The sequence below is a fragment of the Maniola hyperantus genome, chromosome 2 (genome assembly GCF_902806685.2).
Source record: "Maniola hyperantus chromosome 2, iAphHyp1.2, whole genome shotgun sequence".
Classification (NCBI taxonomy): Eukaryota; Metazoa; Arthropoda; class Insecta; order Lepidoptera; family Nymphalidae; genus Maniola; species Maniola hyperantus.
Genome location: NC_048537.1, coordinates 5,784,297 through 5,802,293, shown reverse-complemented (window position 1 = coordinate 5,802,293; position 17,997 = coordinate 5,784,297). Strand labels below are relative to the sequence as shown.

Sequence of the window (17,997 nt, the reverse complement as noted above, 5' to 3'; positions counted from 1 at the left end):
ACGATATCCATGATCCAACTGAGTGCCTATAGTACGCGACAGGTCGAGATACACCCGCACAGCCCCTGCGTTAACCCGATGCGGGCGAGTGCGGGCGCAGTGTGGATGTGCGGGGCGTCCCCCCGCCTCATACCCCGATTGCCATCTCAACCTGTTGCGTACCTACTATAGGTAGGTACATTAATAATAGTTGGTCTCGATAGACAGTGGTCACTTATCATTTTGTCCTATTTACGAAGAAATAAGTTAATCTTTGAGCTACCGTTATTTATCATATTAGTGGCTGTATCATGATTATTGTAATAATAGGTAGGTAAGTATTATAGAACATTAGGTAGGTACCTACTTAATATCTTGGGTCATGCGGAAAGAGGTTACCAACCAAACTGGGGTGACTGTTCTCATCGTGCTAAACAACTTTTATTACGGGATCAACCCTTTAATCGGGGGAAAAACCTGTTCCAGACGTTTTGTCGAATGATATTGACATTATGTGATGGAACAGCTGTTTTTTTTCACGGTAAGGCTACAAGGACAGGAGGCTTTTAGCGACACATCCCTGTAGGCTGTATGACGCCGTATAGAACCAAAGGGTAGGTGTTTGCCATAGCCTTTCGAAGTCACCACATTTCCATCTTATCATCTTATGGCTAGCACCTTTAAGGGCTAAATTTTCATAGAATGAAAGGTATAATACAAAGGTAACATCTTGCAAATATTGTAAGAACATAGTTGTATCTCTGAGACCAGTTGAGATGGCAATTGGGGATGGCAAGGAGGAGGACGCCCCGCACACGCAGAGATAACTTATTACAAGAATAAATTATCTCTGCCCGCACGTCACCCGCGGTCGCCCGCACCGGGTAAGCGCAGGGGCTGTGTGGGTCTGCGGGGCGTTCCCTCCCTGATTACCATTTCAACCTTTCGTTTCGCGTACCTACTTACTCGCATTATGCTCAGTCGAGCAGATGAGTCGTACCAGACGGTGCACGAGGCACGGTGCAGTTTCCCCGAGCCGCAGTAATCGGTAAGTGGGCTGTGTACCCGCGCCACCGATCACACAACAACCCTAATTGGTTTCTGCACTCGCCTCCTATGTATAGAAACCTGGTTCTGCCGCACTTAATAGGCCAATTACAAGACAATATCCAGCAGCGTTCAGTAGTGGGTATGAGGATCTTTACAATAAGCTTAATGACTCGTATTATTACGATCTCATGTTTCGACATTGGAAATTTTATAGGGTCTGGGCACAGCCTTGGTAGTATTTCGTTAAACTGTGGTCTGGGCAAATACAAACCGCAACTATAAAAGCAACGCAGAATGTCACATTGAAACATTGTGAGTAAGTAGGTGGGTACACGTTGTAATACACGACTACGACGTTTTGATGACCTCCCTGGCGCAGTGGTAAGCACTGTGGTCTTATTAGTGTGAGGTCCTGGGTTCGATTCCTGGCAGGGGTTTGGAATTTTTTAATTTCTAAATTTCTGGTCTGGTCTTTTGGGAGGCTTTGGCCGTGGCTAGTTACCACCCTACCGGCAAAGCCGTGCCACCAAACAATTTGACGTTCCGGTACGATGCCGTGTAGAAACCAAAGGGGCATAGGTGTAATAAAAAAAAACTATACCTCTTCTAGGTTAGCCCGCTTCCATCTTAGACTGCATCATCACTTACCACCAGGTGAGATTGCAGTCAAGGGCTAAACTTGTACCTATCTGAATAAAATAAAATAAAACGTATAAGAAGGTATACAAAGAATATCACAAAGCCTCGCGTAACGCCGGAATCTGCTCCTACGTGCACACGTTGCGGTGTTACATTTCCTTCCTTGTATCAAACCTATTAGGTACATTATAAGTACGTCATACGTATGTAGCTACATATCTTCATCATCATCAACTTATCGCCGGCTCACTGCTGAGTACGGGTCTCCTCTCAGAATGAGAAGAGTTTGGCCATAATCTATTACGCTGGCCGAGTGTAGATTGGTAGACTTCTCACGCCGCACTTTTGAAAACGTCACAATGGAGAACTCTCAGACATACAGCCTACAGGTTTACATACGATGTTTTCCTTCACCGTTGAAACAAGCGATATCTAGGAAGGTACGAGTATAATTGCTTAAAACACACTTAACTCCAAAAAGTTAGAGCCCTACGGTGCTAAGTGATAACCTAGGCTAGTACAAATCATACCTACACGCCTACAATTATAAAAGTAATTCATTCATTTTGTGGCCGGGGGCAGTAGGTAGGTAAAGGTAAAAAATAATTTTCGAAAATGCGAATACCAAGGTAAGCTGTTCAGTTCGGGACATCGAGCGGTAAATAAATGGAACATCATTCAATATTTTTTCTTCCTTTCATATTTATATTGTACCCTAAATCTTCTCTATCGGGTCACAGCGTGGCGGCGTGTGATGTGAAGAATTCAGGGCAAAGAGATTTTCGTTTAAATAGAAATATTTGATTTACGGACTAGGTATATGGTTGATTCTTATAGGTATATATATTTTATTTATGCGTTTTCTTCTTATATTTTAAAAATGCTTCTTAAACTAGAAAAAAATGGCAGATACTCAGTCTAGAAAAATAAACGCTAATATATCTACCTAGGTACTATGATACTAATAAAATACTAACATAAAATATTCGAAACATTTGTAATGAGAAAAATGAACTTTCCTACCTAATACTAATTTCATTTTGTCTATTAGACTTCATAAAAAAGATGGGATTAGGAGGATACTGACCACTAGTAATTTATAATCAAAACCCATTATGATAACCAAGTTTTACCTATCTACGAGCGGTGGACAAATTAATACGAGTATGTCTATAGCATAAATAAGTACATATATCATCCCATACAGAAAGAAAACAATAAACCCAAGGTATTATGAAAATATTAGCTTTAAAAACTATTTCCCTGCGGGCGCGAGCTCTGAGAATATAACATACGCTGCTAATAAAAATATTTCGGTACCTATATTAAAATACCTGCTACCCATTGCTTAAAAGTTTAAAACTTTTTGTATTTGACCTTAAATCATTTTGTATAATTTATATTATGTACCTACTTAGAGATATGAAATGCGACTATCCTCTTCTTTTTTTTGCGTTTTTGAAAATCTATCTTTTTGTATAAAAGAAAATAATTAGAACTGTACGGATTGTGTTAGGTTATAGGTGGTCATTTCGCTAATGAATTAGGTTAATTTAGTGAAATATTTAAATACTACCAAGTCATGGTTGCCCACAGGGCAGCGTCATCGCACCTTTCAATAAAGAAATATATAAACAAAAAGGTAAATAAAGGAAAATATGAGGTAGGCATGTTATTGTACTTTGGTTTGAGTAGAAAAAATGTGGGTCAAATACTAAGTACTTATAACTGAGTACTTTAAACAGGACCTTTGCTTAGATTTTAGCTCATGTCAGTAACTAGGTAGTTACTATAATCTCAGCTTTCGTTTCTTACCGCAATGCCACAGAAAGGGTTTCCTACAGATCTCGTCTACCCGTGCTTGAATGAGAGTCCTATTCCGCACCATTTCATTAGGTCAGTCACTCGACTTTAATATTATGGCATCGCGACAATTGAGATGGTAATATTTTTTTTCCAAATTTTTAAAGTGGGTTTTTTTGGACAAAGGATGGGCCGGAACACTGTTACACGTAACGAAAAGAAAAATTAGTGAAGCTTTTTGTGAATTACTTCTTTGATCATAGCGCGATGGAAATCATGGTAGCTTCAACGATAATACTGGCATTTCATAACAAAATACAACAGTACCAAAAGAGATATAAGAGACCTTAGATCCAAATTGGATAAATGCATTTTTGATGATTTTATGATACCTACTTATTTTTTTATCTATAAAATCTACATAATATTGGTTGATATTTAAAAAAAAATCGTTATTGTGATTGTAGAAAGTAAATAATAAAAACATATACAGTCTACTTACAGGCGATTGATTTAAATTATTAAGCATGTAAGTTTTATTGGTGTGCTTGTAACATTAAATACCTACTTAGATAACGGAACCCTAAAAATCCAAACTGAAGTGGCCATGCCACTGACACGCCTTAATGGGCGCTGGATATGGTTTCCTTTAGAGGATAAGAACAAATATGAACGAGCATTTCAAAGCCGCTGCACTATTTTATCTTTCGTTTCCAGAGCGACAGAGCTTTTCATTATGAGTCTATGGAAATGCAGATAGGTAATAAGGCTCAAGGCATATTGCGGTAGATTTGAAGAGAAGCTTTACGCCACATCTTTTCTATAAACTGACTTTATCTATATTAATTTGAGCGAAGCGTAATCGGAAAAAGACACGAAAGCATGCTGCGCGCTTATTTGTTTTTGTTTTATCGATATTTTTCCTCATAAATTTGCAGGTAGATAGGTTTATTAGATTACCCACGTATTAAAGAAGATGTAGGGAAGGGGCTGGATTAGGAAGGCTGGGGATCGTGTGTGGTTGCTCTCTTTGGAAAAGCCAACAGCAAACAGCCGCTGGTTAAATGGTGATGATGATGACTCTAGTCTAGAAATAATTGTTCAGTTACCTCTACAACATTTTAGAAAAGACGCGTAGCATCATTTCGCCTTTGCCACACTGTGCTTTGACCTTTACCTACACGTACTTTACGATTCCGGCACAATATGCCGTCTTTGCGAGTCTGAAGGGTCGGTGTGGGTATAAACTTTGCAAGGAATCATTTTGTTTTTCTGTAGATCTTTTATAATTTCTAATCATTATAAAAATTCAAGATGGCGGCTGCCATGATGACCTTCCATACTAAAATTCTCGAACCCCTTTGCATGATATGCAAAGCGATTTGCATTCAAAATTAAACTTTCCTATGAGAAACAAGAAATAGATAAGTCCTTTTAAATCACAAAGGCAAAGTTCATACAAATCTAAGTCCTTATCTAAATCTAAATATGTATGTATATAAAAAGAAAAGGTGACTGACTGACTGACTGATCTATCAACGCACAGCTCAAACTACTGGACGGATCGGGCTTAAATTTGGCATGCACATAGCTATTATGACTTGGGCATCCGCTAAGAAAGGATTTTTGAAAATTCAACCCCTAAGGGTTTAGTTAATAGGGGTTTGAAATTTGTGTTGTCCACGCGGACAAAGTCGCGAGCATAACCTAGTATTTTATGTATAACGAACTGACACTTAATTTCTGAAAATCCTTTCTTAGTGGACGTTATAGAGAAAACCTTTATGCAAAATCTCACGTCTCTAGTCCCAACGGTTAGTTTATACTTTACTCTTTTATTTATAATTCGTTTATTGTATTGTATCGTTTGTAGCCCGTAGATCATAATAGGTATGCCTGTAGGCTGTAGCGGCATTCGGCGTCCCGTACAGCAGTATTAGGATCGCCGCGCTGAAAGCCGCGCGGGTCCCGTCCCGCACCAAATTACACGCATCACTTGGCGAACTCATAAACTGTTTATTACCCAAAATAAGTTCACGTAACCTGGCATATTTCTTCACCATTTGTAGATCTAGTAAAAATACTGTCACATCAGCAGATATCATTTTACTGTTAGGGCAACAACGATAAAGTTATTATCATTAAAGTTCTAGTCGTGAATAAAACTTTTAAATTGTATCTAAGTGTCAGTATAAAATAATAAAAGGTTGTTTGTGTTTTGTGATAAAAAATGAGACGCTACATTTCGGTTTATTGGATACTTGTAATAATTTTCAGCAAAGGTAAGCTTAACCCTTTATAATAAACTAGATGTATAACAAATTGCTTACCTGGTCATCCATCATCATCACGTCAATCCATCGCTGGCCCACTATTGAGCACGATTCTTCTCTCAGAATAACAGAGGTAGTCTACCGCGCGCCAAGTGCGGATTGACAGACTTCACACACTTTTTGAACATTATGGAGAAGTTTCAGACAAGCAGGTTTTCTAATGATGTTTCTTTTTACCGCTAAGGGAACCGTGGGAAAGGCATTGCACAAGGGTGTGTTTTATCTGGTCAGACCAAAAGTCTTGGAACGCCGCAGGCTAACGTATTGAAAAAAAAATGCACTCTTTCTTTATAATTTCAGTATGGTTTGGTTTTCTATGGGTCTGTGTAGTGTGTGGGATCAAGGATGATCTGCACCTATTTATTCTCTGTGGGCGCAGAAACCCCTGAGCAGCCACGTAGCTTTCGGCTACATGAAATCGAATAAGTAGGTTACTTATATACCTATCTACCTACCGCAACAGGTTGTAAACATATTTCAGAAGTATATCGTAAAATATCGTATTCGTCTTAAAGCTTTATTGTTCAGACGTGTGGTATATATCTACATTCTACATACTTTGTTCAGAAGCTTGCGTCGAGAAAGCCAAGGCAGTAGAAAATTCAGGGAACCACCTTTTTACTGTGACAATTTTAAATGCGAACTATTGTATTTAAGAAACTCTTTTGTGTGAACTTACTTTATGTCTCTAGTGTAAGAGAAATTATATATGCAGTAAGGGGTGTAAAGGTAACCGTATCCTATCATGGCATGACCCGCAAAAGCTTCAAAAGGCAAAATAGTTAAGTACTGAAAAATTGTGTGAATTCAGCCGGAGTCGGTGGATCGGACGCATTGAAGAAAGGCTGATCTGCTTATGCATTTCTATAGCGCGGCTGATGCTGCTAGTGTCATACGTATAATATTATACTGAATTTTGGTTCTGGTGGATCTTGCGGCCGTAAGTATGTGATGGGTACCTAATATAGCTTTAGTGATAGATATACCTACTTATAGCCCACGACTGGTCGAGATGGCAATCGGGGTAAGAGGCGGGGGGACGCCCCGCACATTTGCTAGTCACCCTCGCTTGCCCACACCGGGTTAGCGCGGAGGCTGTGCGGGTGCGCGGGGCGTTCCCTCCCCGATTGCCATTTCGAACTGTCGCTAGTCCTAGATTGTGTATCTCTTGAGTAGGTACCTATTGAAGAACCTAGCTAGGTATTTGAGTAGGTATTATTTAGATTTTTCAGCTTTCATCTACCTGACCACGACCCGTGCAACTGGATTGAAATATCGATAAATATAGAAACTTCAAATTAATCGTGGTATGTACCTACCCGTTATCTATTCATTAAAATATGATGGTAGGATAATAACCGGGACCAACGCGACAACTTATCGTGCTGTCTGGTAAACGCCACTGTGTAGGACGGCCACAAGCTCGCTGGACCGATGACCTTAAAAAGGAGGCGGGGAGTGGGTGAATGAGGAAGGCAGAAGACCGTGTGTAGTTGTGCGTTCTCCAAAAGGCATGTGTCCAGCAGTGGACGCATATAGTCTGATTGATGGATGATAACGCATTTCAATAAACATTGTGTAGTAAGTAGGTACGCGTAGCAGGAAAAACGAGATGGGCAAATTGAGTCTTATCAAGATACGATACCCGAAATCGGGAAATTCGAGCAAAATGTGAGTAATGGCCAGCAAGTGAGCGCTTTCCTTTAGTTACAGCTTCTCTGTCCCTAGGGTTGCGAGTATTTTACAAAAATATTGAAATCACGTAGATATAATATACTCAAAGTATGCTGATGTTGATGTACTACATATTCTTCTCTATTGTTGTGTAACAGTTTGTCTATTTTTATTTTTTAGACCCGCAGCACGGAAAAACCACGAACTTTACGAGTTATCTAGGTAGTTATAACCAAAAGAGCTCCATTATGAATCCAATATTAGGCTCAAATTCAGGTCAGGTTAGGGTCACGTAATCCTAATTTCACGCGGGGGAAGCCGAGGCAAGCAGAGGTCGCTAGTGATGCAAAAATGATACTTCTGACTAATAATTTGAGAATAATAATAATCATTGTAACAGCTGCTTTCGATTTCACAATCGAACTGCTCGTGAATGGATCGAAATTTTGAAATGTCAAACATAACTATACTTACCTACGATAATGCGAAAGTGACGCCCTATCTTCCCGAAGTTAAATGTGTCAATCGTTAGTTGCTACTAATACTTAAGTTCTGTTGAGTCTATCGTAGTCATTTCAGAAAGGGTAGTCTTGATTAAATACTGAATTGTTTTTGTGAGTAAAAATCTTTCACGGAAACTTTTACTTTTATCAATAGTACTAACCAGCATTCCTACCCGCGACCCTTGTCAGCGAGTCAAGTTTATCTTTAAATTGTAAGTTGTGATATCGACAACTTGTAAACAAATAAAATCTAAAAACCTGCTTCTTTGAAGCTAAAATCATGTAAATAATCTATCAAATCTAATAAATCATGTTAAACGTAAAAGGTTATATTATACGTATTGATGAAGATGTAATACCTTGAACACCATAGAATAGATCTGGTCAGCCATTTGTGTTTCCGACTACGTAGAGACTGAGTAGGTAGCTATAACAGAAAAGTTCAAAGACAAGCGTGCTAATTCACCGCAAAAAGGTGTCCTTGACTCCTACTTTCCAAAATATATCCGTTCCGATCAGTGACCACATTGAGCGACATCTCACCCAACCTCAGTTTCGGAAAATGTATCGAGTCAAAAGCCAAAACAGCTGCCAAAAAACTTAGTATGTGCTTGGTGCTTCACGCCAAAACAACGCCTCATTCTTTATCAGGCTCAGGTTTGGTCTGGCCTGGCATGGAGTACTGCTGCCACCTTTGGGATGGCTCTGCCAAGTACCGACTCTGAAAAATTAGCCGACTGTCTCTTTCTAAAAGTTCATCACTTTTGGCCGTATACTGTAAACGGTTAGGCAATGAAAAGGTAACAGACCGACAGACTTTCGCATTTATAATATTATATTATATTTTACAATTATGGATGATATAAGATCAGGCAGTGGCTGTATACTTTGGTGCCACATTTCCTTTCTTCTTAAAGAAAATTATTAATGAAAAGTCGATATGAAAAATTTTGATAAAAAACTTTATGATGTAGGAAAGACGTACTCGTAGCTGACGTATCTGTAGAAAGTTATAATAGAACTGGTGGATGTACCTAATAGAATCTTCCTTTTCGGAAACAAAGCAAAAAAGTCGTTAAAATATCGTATGAAGGTAAGTAATTTGATTCTTTATTCTTGAAATGTAAACCCAGCAGATTCTCGGAAAATCATTTTCGTCGGAAAAAATTCGAATCATTTCGTGACGACCTCATAATATCTTGTGCCCATAAAACTCGTCATTATGCTTTCGGGTTTTCAGGAATCAGCTTTTATTACATTACTAGCTGAACCACCCTGGCTTTGTACGGGTGGAATTTTTGAAATTCCTTTCTTAGTAGAGGGTCTACGGTATAAAGTGGTTTATGAAAAATCTCATATTTCTATAGATATTTCTTGTAGAGTTATTAGTTAGCTTAGTGTTTTTTAGGTTTCTGAAAAAAACATGATTTCTCATTTTTGCGATGATTTTAGGCAAATCTACCAAAGACAGACTCTGCTTAATTAAAAATAATTATTCAGTGAATAAAAATTCGAAAAACTTATGAGTTAGGAAGAGATTTCATTTAAAAAGAAAAAAAAATCTGTCTGCCCCTTTCAAGTCATTTGCCAGAAGAAATGCAGCTCCTAATGTGTTTTAAGTTGTAATAAATAGTGCATTTCAGCGCCGCTTAACTCTTTGAAAAAAATTGTAGATTTTCTCATGCTTAGATAAATTTGCTCAGGCAACTTGGCAAAGGCGGGAATTGAATAGCCTTGATCGATGTCATTTCCTTGAAGTCACCAACCTTTATCGCCAATAGTGTATGTTGGAAGGATGTATGGCAAGTAGTAGGCAGGTTTAGAAGTCCTGTTAGCAAAGTAGGCATCTTTTTTTTTTTTTTGTTTTCGAACTCCGGATCACCTGAATGGTAGACCGACGTCTTGATCACTAGGCTATCACCGCTTACTTTCAGCCAGCCGCCTGCCAAACGGAATTTCCATTAGCAGAAAAGCTAAATTAAAATGGTCTAATTTGCATAATTTCAAAAGACTACCTTAGTTAAATACTTTTTTAACGTTCAAATTCCTTACTTTTTAGCCTAACCATACCTACAATACACAATGTATGAGGTTGTAAATAATAAATGTTTATGATATTATATAGGGTACGTACGTATGTTGGCAAAAGTGCACACACATGTTGCCTCTCTTATGCTAACCACAAAAGCTGATTTTAGCCAAACAACTTCAGCTTGGATTTAAGGAATTTTGGGAAGAGAGTTCTGCTAATACTATCTATTTACTTACAACTTATGAAATGTTCTCTCCAACATTTCTCTGATTAACTAGCTAGCGCTTTGGGGTTAAAGGCGCACCAACCAATTTTCCAGTCAGAAATAGACTAGACCACTTCAAGTCCCATTTGCAACCCTGCCAAGCAATGCAATGTGGCGAATTCTATTGTACAGAATCTCTAAACTAAACTAAAATGAAAGGTCTTAGTGTGTTGTTATCCCTTTCATAATGCTCCTTGCGGATAGCACTAGATTTAGACCTGTCAATTTACTTAAGTTCGGAAATTGAATACAACAGAATTACCCGCAATATCACAATAAGTATGTTCTAAGTAAGTTCTAACTTACGTTGCTATATTGTGACTAGCAGTTTCCCGCGACTTCGTCCATGTAAACCTTCTGGTATAATGAGATTAGAAATTTCCCTGTTTCAAAAGGCCTCACTTACCTACGCACTGCAGTCTCACCTTAAGGTACGGAGCCCAGAATACCTAAACCCCGATTTTCATATCTTCAAAAACATTGGACTTTCATATAAACTTCCAACCACCATTTAACCCACTTAGGGGTGGAATTTCGAAAAATTCTTTCTCAGTGGATACCTACTCTTTACAAAGATCATGGCTTCCATATTTTCTTGTCTATAGGACCAGCGGTTTAGGCTGTGCGTTGGTATATAAGTCAGTCAGCCAGGACTTTGAATTTTATATACCTTTACAGATGAGTGATCCAAGTCGTAAAGAATCCAATTAGGGTAACCTACTTTTCCAGGTGAGATCGTTTCATCTACTGCCAACATCATCACTCAATGTCAGGAGAGATACCTAGGTACTGGTCAAGCGCACACCGGGGGCCCTGGCAAGGAAGTGATAGGTAGTCGCAATAATTCTTAGTATTGGACGTTAGTGCTACTTAATTTTGGCTGAATTTATAGTAGGTATTCTTGCTATTGTGTACAGTGAAGGAGTATCAGCCAATGGACATTGATTGTGAGGGAAATTGGACCACTATAGTCCCCGTATATAGGATGCCCCGTACCTACACCTGCACGTCACCCCCGCTCGCCCACACTGGGTAAGCGCAGGGGCTGTGGGGCGTTCCCTCCCCGATCGCCACCTCAACCTGTCGCGTACTTTACATTGTACAATGTCGTTTCCAACTTCGATGCTAGTCCTGCAGGCTACAGGTGGGAAACTGCACATAGACTCCTAAAACAGATTCCTAGAATCAGCTTAGCTTATTAGTATCCACGTTACTTACCTGTAAAACTGTCGACAAAAATGTAAACAGTCTCTACTTCACCGTTAAAAGTCTGTTAGGTACTTGGATAAAATTAGTTTAACTGAAATTGAGAATTATGAATTCGCTTAATTATTCTAAGAGGACGGTACGGCGAGACATCTGCAGAAGATTTCTAGTTTTTTAAGTGATAAAACAATTAAAGTAATATTACGAGTCTCATAATAAAAAAAGATTAAAAAACATCATAAAGTGTGCTTAAGTAGGTATTCTTCACCGTTTCGATTGCAACACTCTCCCTTGTCCGCCCGTCCGTCCGTCCGCCCGTCCGTCCGTCCGTCCGCCCGTCTGTCTGTGTGACTGTCTGTCCGTCTGTCCGTCGTGTCTGTCAAGACAACCTATAGGGTACTTACCGTTGACCTAGAATCATGAAATATGGCAGGTTGGTAGGTCATATAGTATAAGAAAAAGAATAAATTTGTGGTTACATCAAACAAAAAAAATGCTAATGAACAAATTATAATTAGTATTTTCAAATTTCAAAGTAAGATATCTATACCAAGTGGGATATCATATGAAAGGGCTTTACCTATATATTCTAAGACAGATTTTTATTTATTTTTAACCGACTTCAAAAAAAGGAGGAGGTTCTCAATTCGTCGGAATCTTTTTTTTTTTTTTTTTTTTAATGTATGTTCCCCGATTACTCAAAGACGCCTGGACCGATTTTGAAAATTCTTTTTTTGTTTGAAAGGGTATAGTTCAAAGTTGGTCCCATTTAAATTTGGTGAAGATCTGATGAACATCTTCGAAGATAGATACTGGAACTCCTCAACGGATAAGAGTAAATTGGTCGCGATCAGTGTAATAGCTTAGTAAACAGTAGATTTTTAATAACCAGTCATAGCATAATTCCATGGGGCCACTAAAAATTGTGAAATAAAATTTTTTTACAAAAAAAATAAAAACCGACTTCGATACACAAACACTAAAAATGGAAAAATAATTTAATTTATTACCGAATATATTATGTATACAAGAGTTAATATAGTTCCATAATAATATTTTTGGGGTCGGTGCCAATGAGGTGCCATTGTGGAGTCTCATAAAAATATGAAGTCTAGACGATTCGCGCAGCTAAAGCTAATTGGCACCGGCACTAAAAATATTATTATGGAACTATATTAACTCTTGTATACATAATATATTCGGTAATAAATTAAATTATTTTTCAATTTTTAGTGTTTGTGTATCGAAGTCGGTTTTTATTTTTTTTGTAATTTTTTTTTATATGCATTACAGTTTTTGATTTATCGTGCAAAATGTCGAAAAAATACGACTGTAATACGGAATCCTCGGTGCGCGAGATTGACTCGCACTTGGCTGGTTTTTAAGGTTTGGTACAAAACAAATACTTAAATAAATATTTGGAATAACTAAGATTTCATCGTCGACCGTTATTGTAGGTAGGTATTCAGTATTAATTAATTTGTCTTTGATGTGGCGTGCAGGCGAGCTGAACGTGGGGAATTTAATGCGTAATGTCAACTGCAGAAGGTCCTTACCAGACCTCTGTGACATGGTCTTACAAACAAACTTACTAACATTAATTTTGGTATAATCAGTAGGTAGTATTTACTTTTAAATTACCTTTTGAAAATAACAGGTTTATTTTAATCGATGACAATAGTTAGATATCATTGGATTCTAAGTCAATGCTGGAAAAAGTACAATATCATTAGTTTAACTTATTTGCAGGTGCGTCGTGTTGTGATGAAGAATATAACCTGATCCGGCACCTGATGCAGAGGTACGACGCATCGGTTCGGCCCGTGGAAAACTCCTCACACCCCCTGCTTGTGACCTTCGGTGTGTCATTGCATCACATAATTGATGTCGTAAGTATGCATTTTTGTAAACATCATACAGGTACCTACCTACCTAACTTAGGCCTCGTAGCTTAAACCTCACTAAGAACCCGGAACAAAATAGTTTTGAAAACTCTGATAACCCCCAAATCGTGCTTTTAATCCTTTTCAGTAGGTAAGAAGATACATTTTAACCAACTTCCTAGAAGGTGTAGGTTCTTAATTCAGTAAAAAAATTGTCTTTTTACGTCTGTGGGTACGAGGGCCTACTTGATAATATTATAATGTATTTTGACCATTGAAGTGATTTAGGTAACTACGTACCTATTTACAAAATGAAAAATATTGTGTTCGTACCTACACCTTGCATGGCCCTTTATAAGGTCAATAATGTATTTTTTATTTCATTTGAAGTTTCGAAACACTGGGGGAAGGGATTTCGAAAGGAAAATATTCTCTACGTGAGTTTAATCGCAAATTATTTTCTTAGAATTAAACGATTTTTATCGATAGTCAAAGAAGTTAATCCATCATCTGGTTGGTACAAAAAGTAAAGTAGGCCACGTCGCTGCAAAGTGTGACCGCAGAGAACTATCCACTCGGGATTCGTGACCTTGAATCAGATCGCTGCCTCGCATCATTAACGTCACAAGTGTGAAGTACGTGCTCGATCGGAGCTTTGTTGTTTACAAATACTACAGCTTTCAATTTGGCCACCCAAAGTTTATAAGATAATGAACCATTAATGCAAAAGAAAGATACCGCAGAGAACTATCCACTCGCAATTTGTGCGTGACCTTAGATCAGATAGCTGCCTCGCATCATTAACGTCACAATTAGTGTGAAGTACGTGCTCGATCGGAGCTTTGTTGTTTGTATACTACAGCTTTCTATTTGGCCACCCGAAGTTTGTAAAATAATTCGCCATCTGGTTAATGCAAAAGAAGGCCACATCGCTAACTCTATTCACTCGCGGTTTTGACCTTGGATCAGATCGCTGCCTCGTCTAGTGTGAAGTACTCGATTAGGGCTTTGTTGTTTACAAACACTACAGTTTTCTATTAGGCCATTCAGAGCTTATAAATTAAGACAGAATATACTTAATATTATAGTAAGGCCATTACGAACGTGCGAACAGGGTCATAAATAATTATTAAGATCATTGTGAAAATGCCGCAAAAATCGTTATCGATAAAGGGATGCAGGTACTTTTTCTTTGACTGGACCTAACTTTGACCGAACGCCCAATTATCTATCAATTTTCAGGAATAAAATGATGGGCTTTCATAAAAATTCTCCTTGTACGAAGCATTGTATGAAGGCTGGTCACAATGCAAAGCGCGCGTAGGATCCAAGTTGCTCAGTTCACATCGCACGCTGCAGTATGCCTGCCTAAACGGCTAACGCCCTGCCGTCGCGTCGTCTAGTTATTATCATGCCGTGTTGCCATGCGCAACCTTCCTTGCGCAATCCTTTAAGCCTGAAATCAGGCTTAAGAGTGCGGCAAGGCAAATCCGATGAAAATATAGCTTCTATTAGAAACTGGGAAAACGCGGGCGTATTAAATCTAGGTTATTAGTATTACAATAACTAAATCCGGAGAGACGCAAACTTGGTGAAGAAATATTTGTACTTATTACAAATCCCTGCTGTTGACAACCTTTAGAAATTACATTTTAAGCACGGTAATCCATCTTAATCACGCTGACGACTAAATAAAGCCCAAACATTTCTACCCCTAAGAGCATTGGTTCGAACAATTTTCAACAATAGGTAATTCATTTTCCAGTGCCTCATTACTTTTGCTTTCAAGCGAGTCCATGAACTTACATAATAACCGTACCTGGACACGACTGAATTTTGTTCGGCATTTCTCTATTGGATTGTTGTTATCCTTGAAGTGGAAGTTGGCAGGCTCTGTCTGTCGCAGAGCCGTTGGGCGCTGAGGAAGACGTGTTCTGGAGTGAAGACCGGCAACCGCAATATAGGATGATTTCTAGCTCGTTAGACTGAGAGCCTTAACCTGAAATACCTGGAGAGTAGCATAGACTCCTTTTTATCCCAGAAAATCAAAGAGTTCCCACGGGATTATCAAAAACCTAAGTCCACGCGTACGAAGTCACTGGCATCAGCTAGTTTGTTTAATAAAGGAACCTATGAACAAACAAACATACTAAAATAGATACCTAAATACATGTAGGTATACATAGAACTTCTAAACGTAATCTATATAAATAAAATGAATCGCTGTACCTAATGTACGTACGCGCATAACTTCCGAACGACAACTCTTTTTTGTTGCGTTTATAATCTCCAAACTGGGGTTAAAATATGGATTGGAAGAGTGTATGAATGTTGTAAGTACTGAGTGAGTAGATAAGTGAGGGCTTTTGCTGCGGGATTTCAATCTCATGGGAAACCAGAAATTTTACGCGGACGAAGTCGTGGGCAACTGCTAGTGCCTAATATAATAACTTTCCATAGTCGATCAAAAATAGTAGGTTTTTCATCATCACAATTAATAAAAGATTTTTTCTTTAGTTCTGTGAAATGAAAATTAATTAACGGACTCTTTTTGTTGAATGCGCTAACTCGCGGAGAGCTGCTTAACTGGAAAATAGCTCTAATTAGTTGCAGTGCAGCTCTTTATATCATCCTGTCGGCTGTCAAATGGTCCAGGCCTTTGCCTGGTTTGCTACATTCATTATAGTAACAATAATGACCTTTTATGTAAATAAGTAAGCGATGGGTGCCTGTTACCGTAGTACATAAATAACATAGTAATAGGTTGTCGAATTTGAAAATCTCTATAATATAGTCCAGCGAGGCAATTGCAACTACCGGGAAAATGCAACCAATGTAAATATCTTACATAATTATGTTATAATTATTTTATTATTCATTGATGTAGTATAAGTAGGTACATAATTATTATCATATCGCCGTATTTGTTTGAATTATACTTTGGTTGTCAATTTGCAGATTCTTTAAATAGGTTTACGATTGTGACATAAGAATATTATTGACGAGATATAATAATTATTATAGTTATATTTCGTATTTTTACACTCACTTTATCTTGGCTTTTAATTATTTATAACGAATTCAGATGAAGCTTACCAGGCTTTCCATTCTTCAACAGATTTCTTTATTGATTGAACTCCATTTTGTTCGATTTCAAATTTATGAAGTTAATCAATCTTCATCGCGGACAGCGGTAATATCTAAATAAAGTCTTATCCCGGGAATTCCAATTTCATACGTAATTTATTTCTAATAGTGTCTCATTAGGTACTTTCAATTTTTCTCAAATGGACATAGGTACCTACTAGGTATCAATGATAACTCTTACACACGTACAAAACTACAGAGTCATTGTTCTTTTCATTAGTTTTAACACTTTTTTTTATTTCTAATACATGTTGTTACTTATCTAATAGGTATAAAACAAAGTCACATCGGCGTTTGCACATTATGTTTTTTAAACTTCTAAGATTGATAATCTTCAATATTTACTTTACCACCATTTATTTGCCAGTATGTTTTAAAACATTGATTGAATGTGTCGTACAATGTTACAATGTGGTAAAAAAGAACAAAGTGGCAATTTTTGACGACCTCCCTGGCGCAGTGATAAACACTGTGGTCTTACCCGGGACTTCCCACTAATGTGGGGAGGCCCCGGGTTCGATTCCTGGCAGGGGTTTGGAATTTTATAATACCTAAATTTCTGGTCTGGTCTGGTAAGAGGCTACAGCCGTGGCTAGTTACCAGTCTACCGGCTAAGCCGTGCCGCTAAGCGATTAAGCGTTCCGGTACGATGCCGTGTAGAAAGCACAGGGGCATGGGTTTAACAAAAACTGCCATACCCCTTCCAGGTTAGTCCAATTCCATCTTAGACTGCATCTTCACTTACCACTTGGTGAGATTGCAGTCAAGGGCTAACTTGTATCTGAATTAAATCTTAAAAAGTTTTAAAAAGGTGATTGCAATATTTAAATGTAGCGTGTATTTTACCGAGTAAATACAATATTTTATAGTCCCTATTTAGTGATGTAAAAGACTGTAGAGATGCTCCCCTCATTACTGATCTCCCAGACGTGATTATCTGAAAGAAAGATTAAACGTAATGGAATTTTAATGAAGTTTTCAATTGTAGCGAGATGTTCATAAAATACCAAAATTGTTTTGGTTAATATCATAACAAAATTGTTTATATTATAATTTACCCTATAGGACACAAAATATGATGTGATCTTTATTCAAATTAATAAGCTCTGTATTGTCTCCCTTTGTTGGTACAATATCTTATTTCGTACGTTAACTACCAAATTATATAAAATTTTAGTCAAATCTGCAGTCAAATTTAAAATAATAAAGTCCCATTGGCACCCTTTGAGTACGTACGGAACCCTTAAAATATTTATACATAAAATTCAAAGTCCTGATTGCCTTGACTGACTGACTGACATAATATATACCAACGCACAGCCTAAGCCGCTGGTCCTAGAGAGTAGAGTCATATTTTGAGGGTGTTTTTTGTAAAGAGTAGGTATCGACTAAGAAAGGATTTTTCGAAATTCTATCCCTAAATGGGTATGAAATAGGTCCATCTTTTTTCAAGTTATTTGCATGAAAATTCGTATTTAGGTGT

General features: G+C 37.9%; 1 protein-coding gene across 3 annotated transcripts in view; it reads left to right on the top strand.

Moving 5' to 3' along the window:
* Window positions 1-5,417: 5,417 nt before the first annotated feature.
* Window positions 5,418-17,997, top strand: part of LOC117987868 (neuronal acetylcholine receptor subunit alpha-10-like) — a 40,763-nt gene continuing 28,183 nt past the window's right edge. For 2 of the 3 annotated variants that reach the window (XM_069502788.1, XM_034974938.2), the window contains exons 1-2: window positions 5,418-5,753; window positions 13,234-13,373. In XM_069502788.1, the coding sequence (XP_069358889.1) occupies window positions 5,702-5,753; window positions 13,234-13,373 (192 nt within the window). In that variant the 5' untranslated portion in view covers window positions 5,418-5,701. Of the gene's footprint in view, window positions 5,754-11,036; window positions 11,110-13,233; window positions 13,374-17,997 lie in introns of those variants that run through there. The other variant, XM_069502792.1, reaches the window with a different exon arrangement.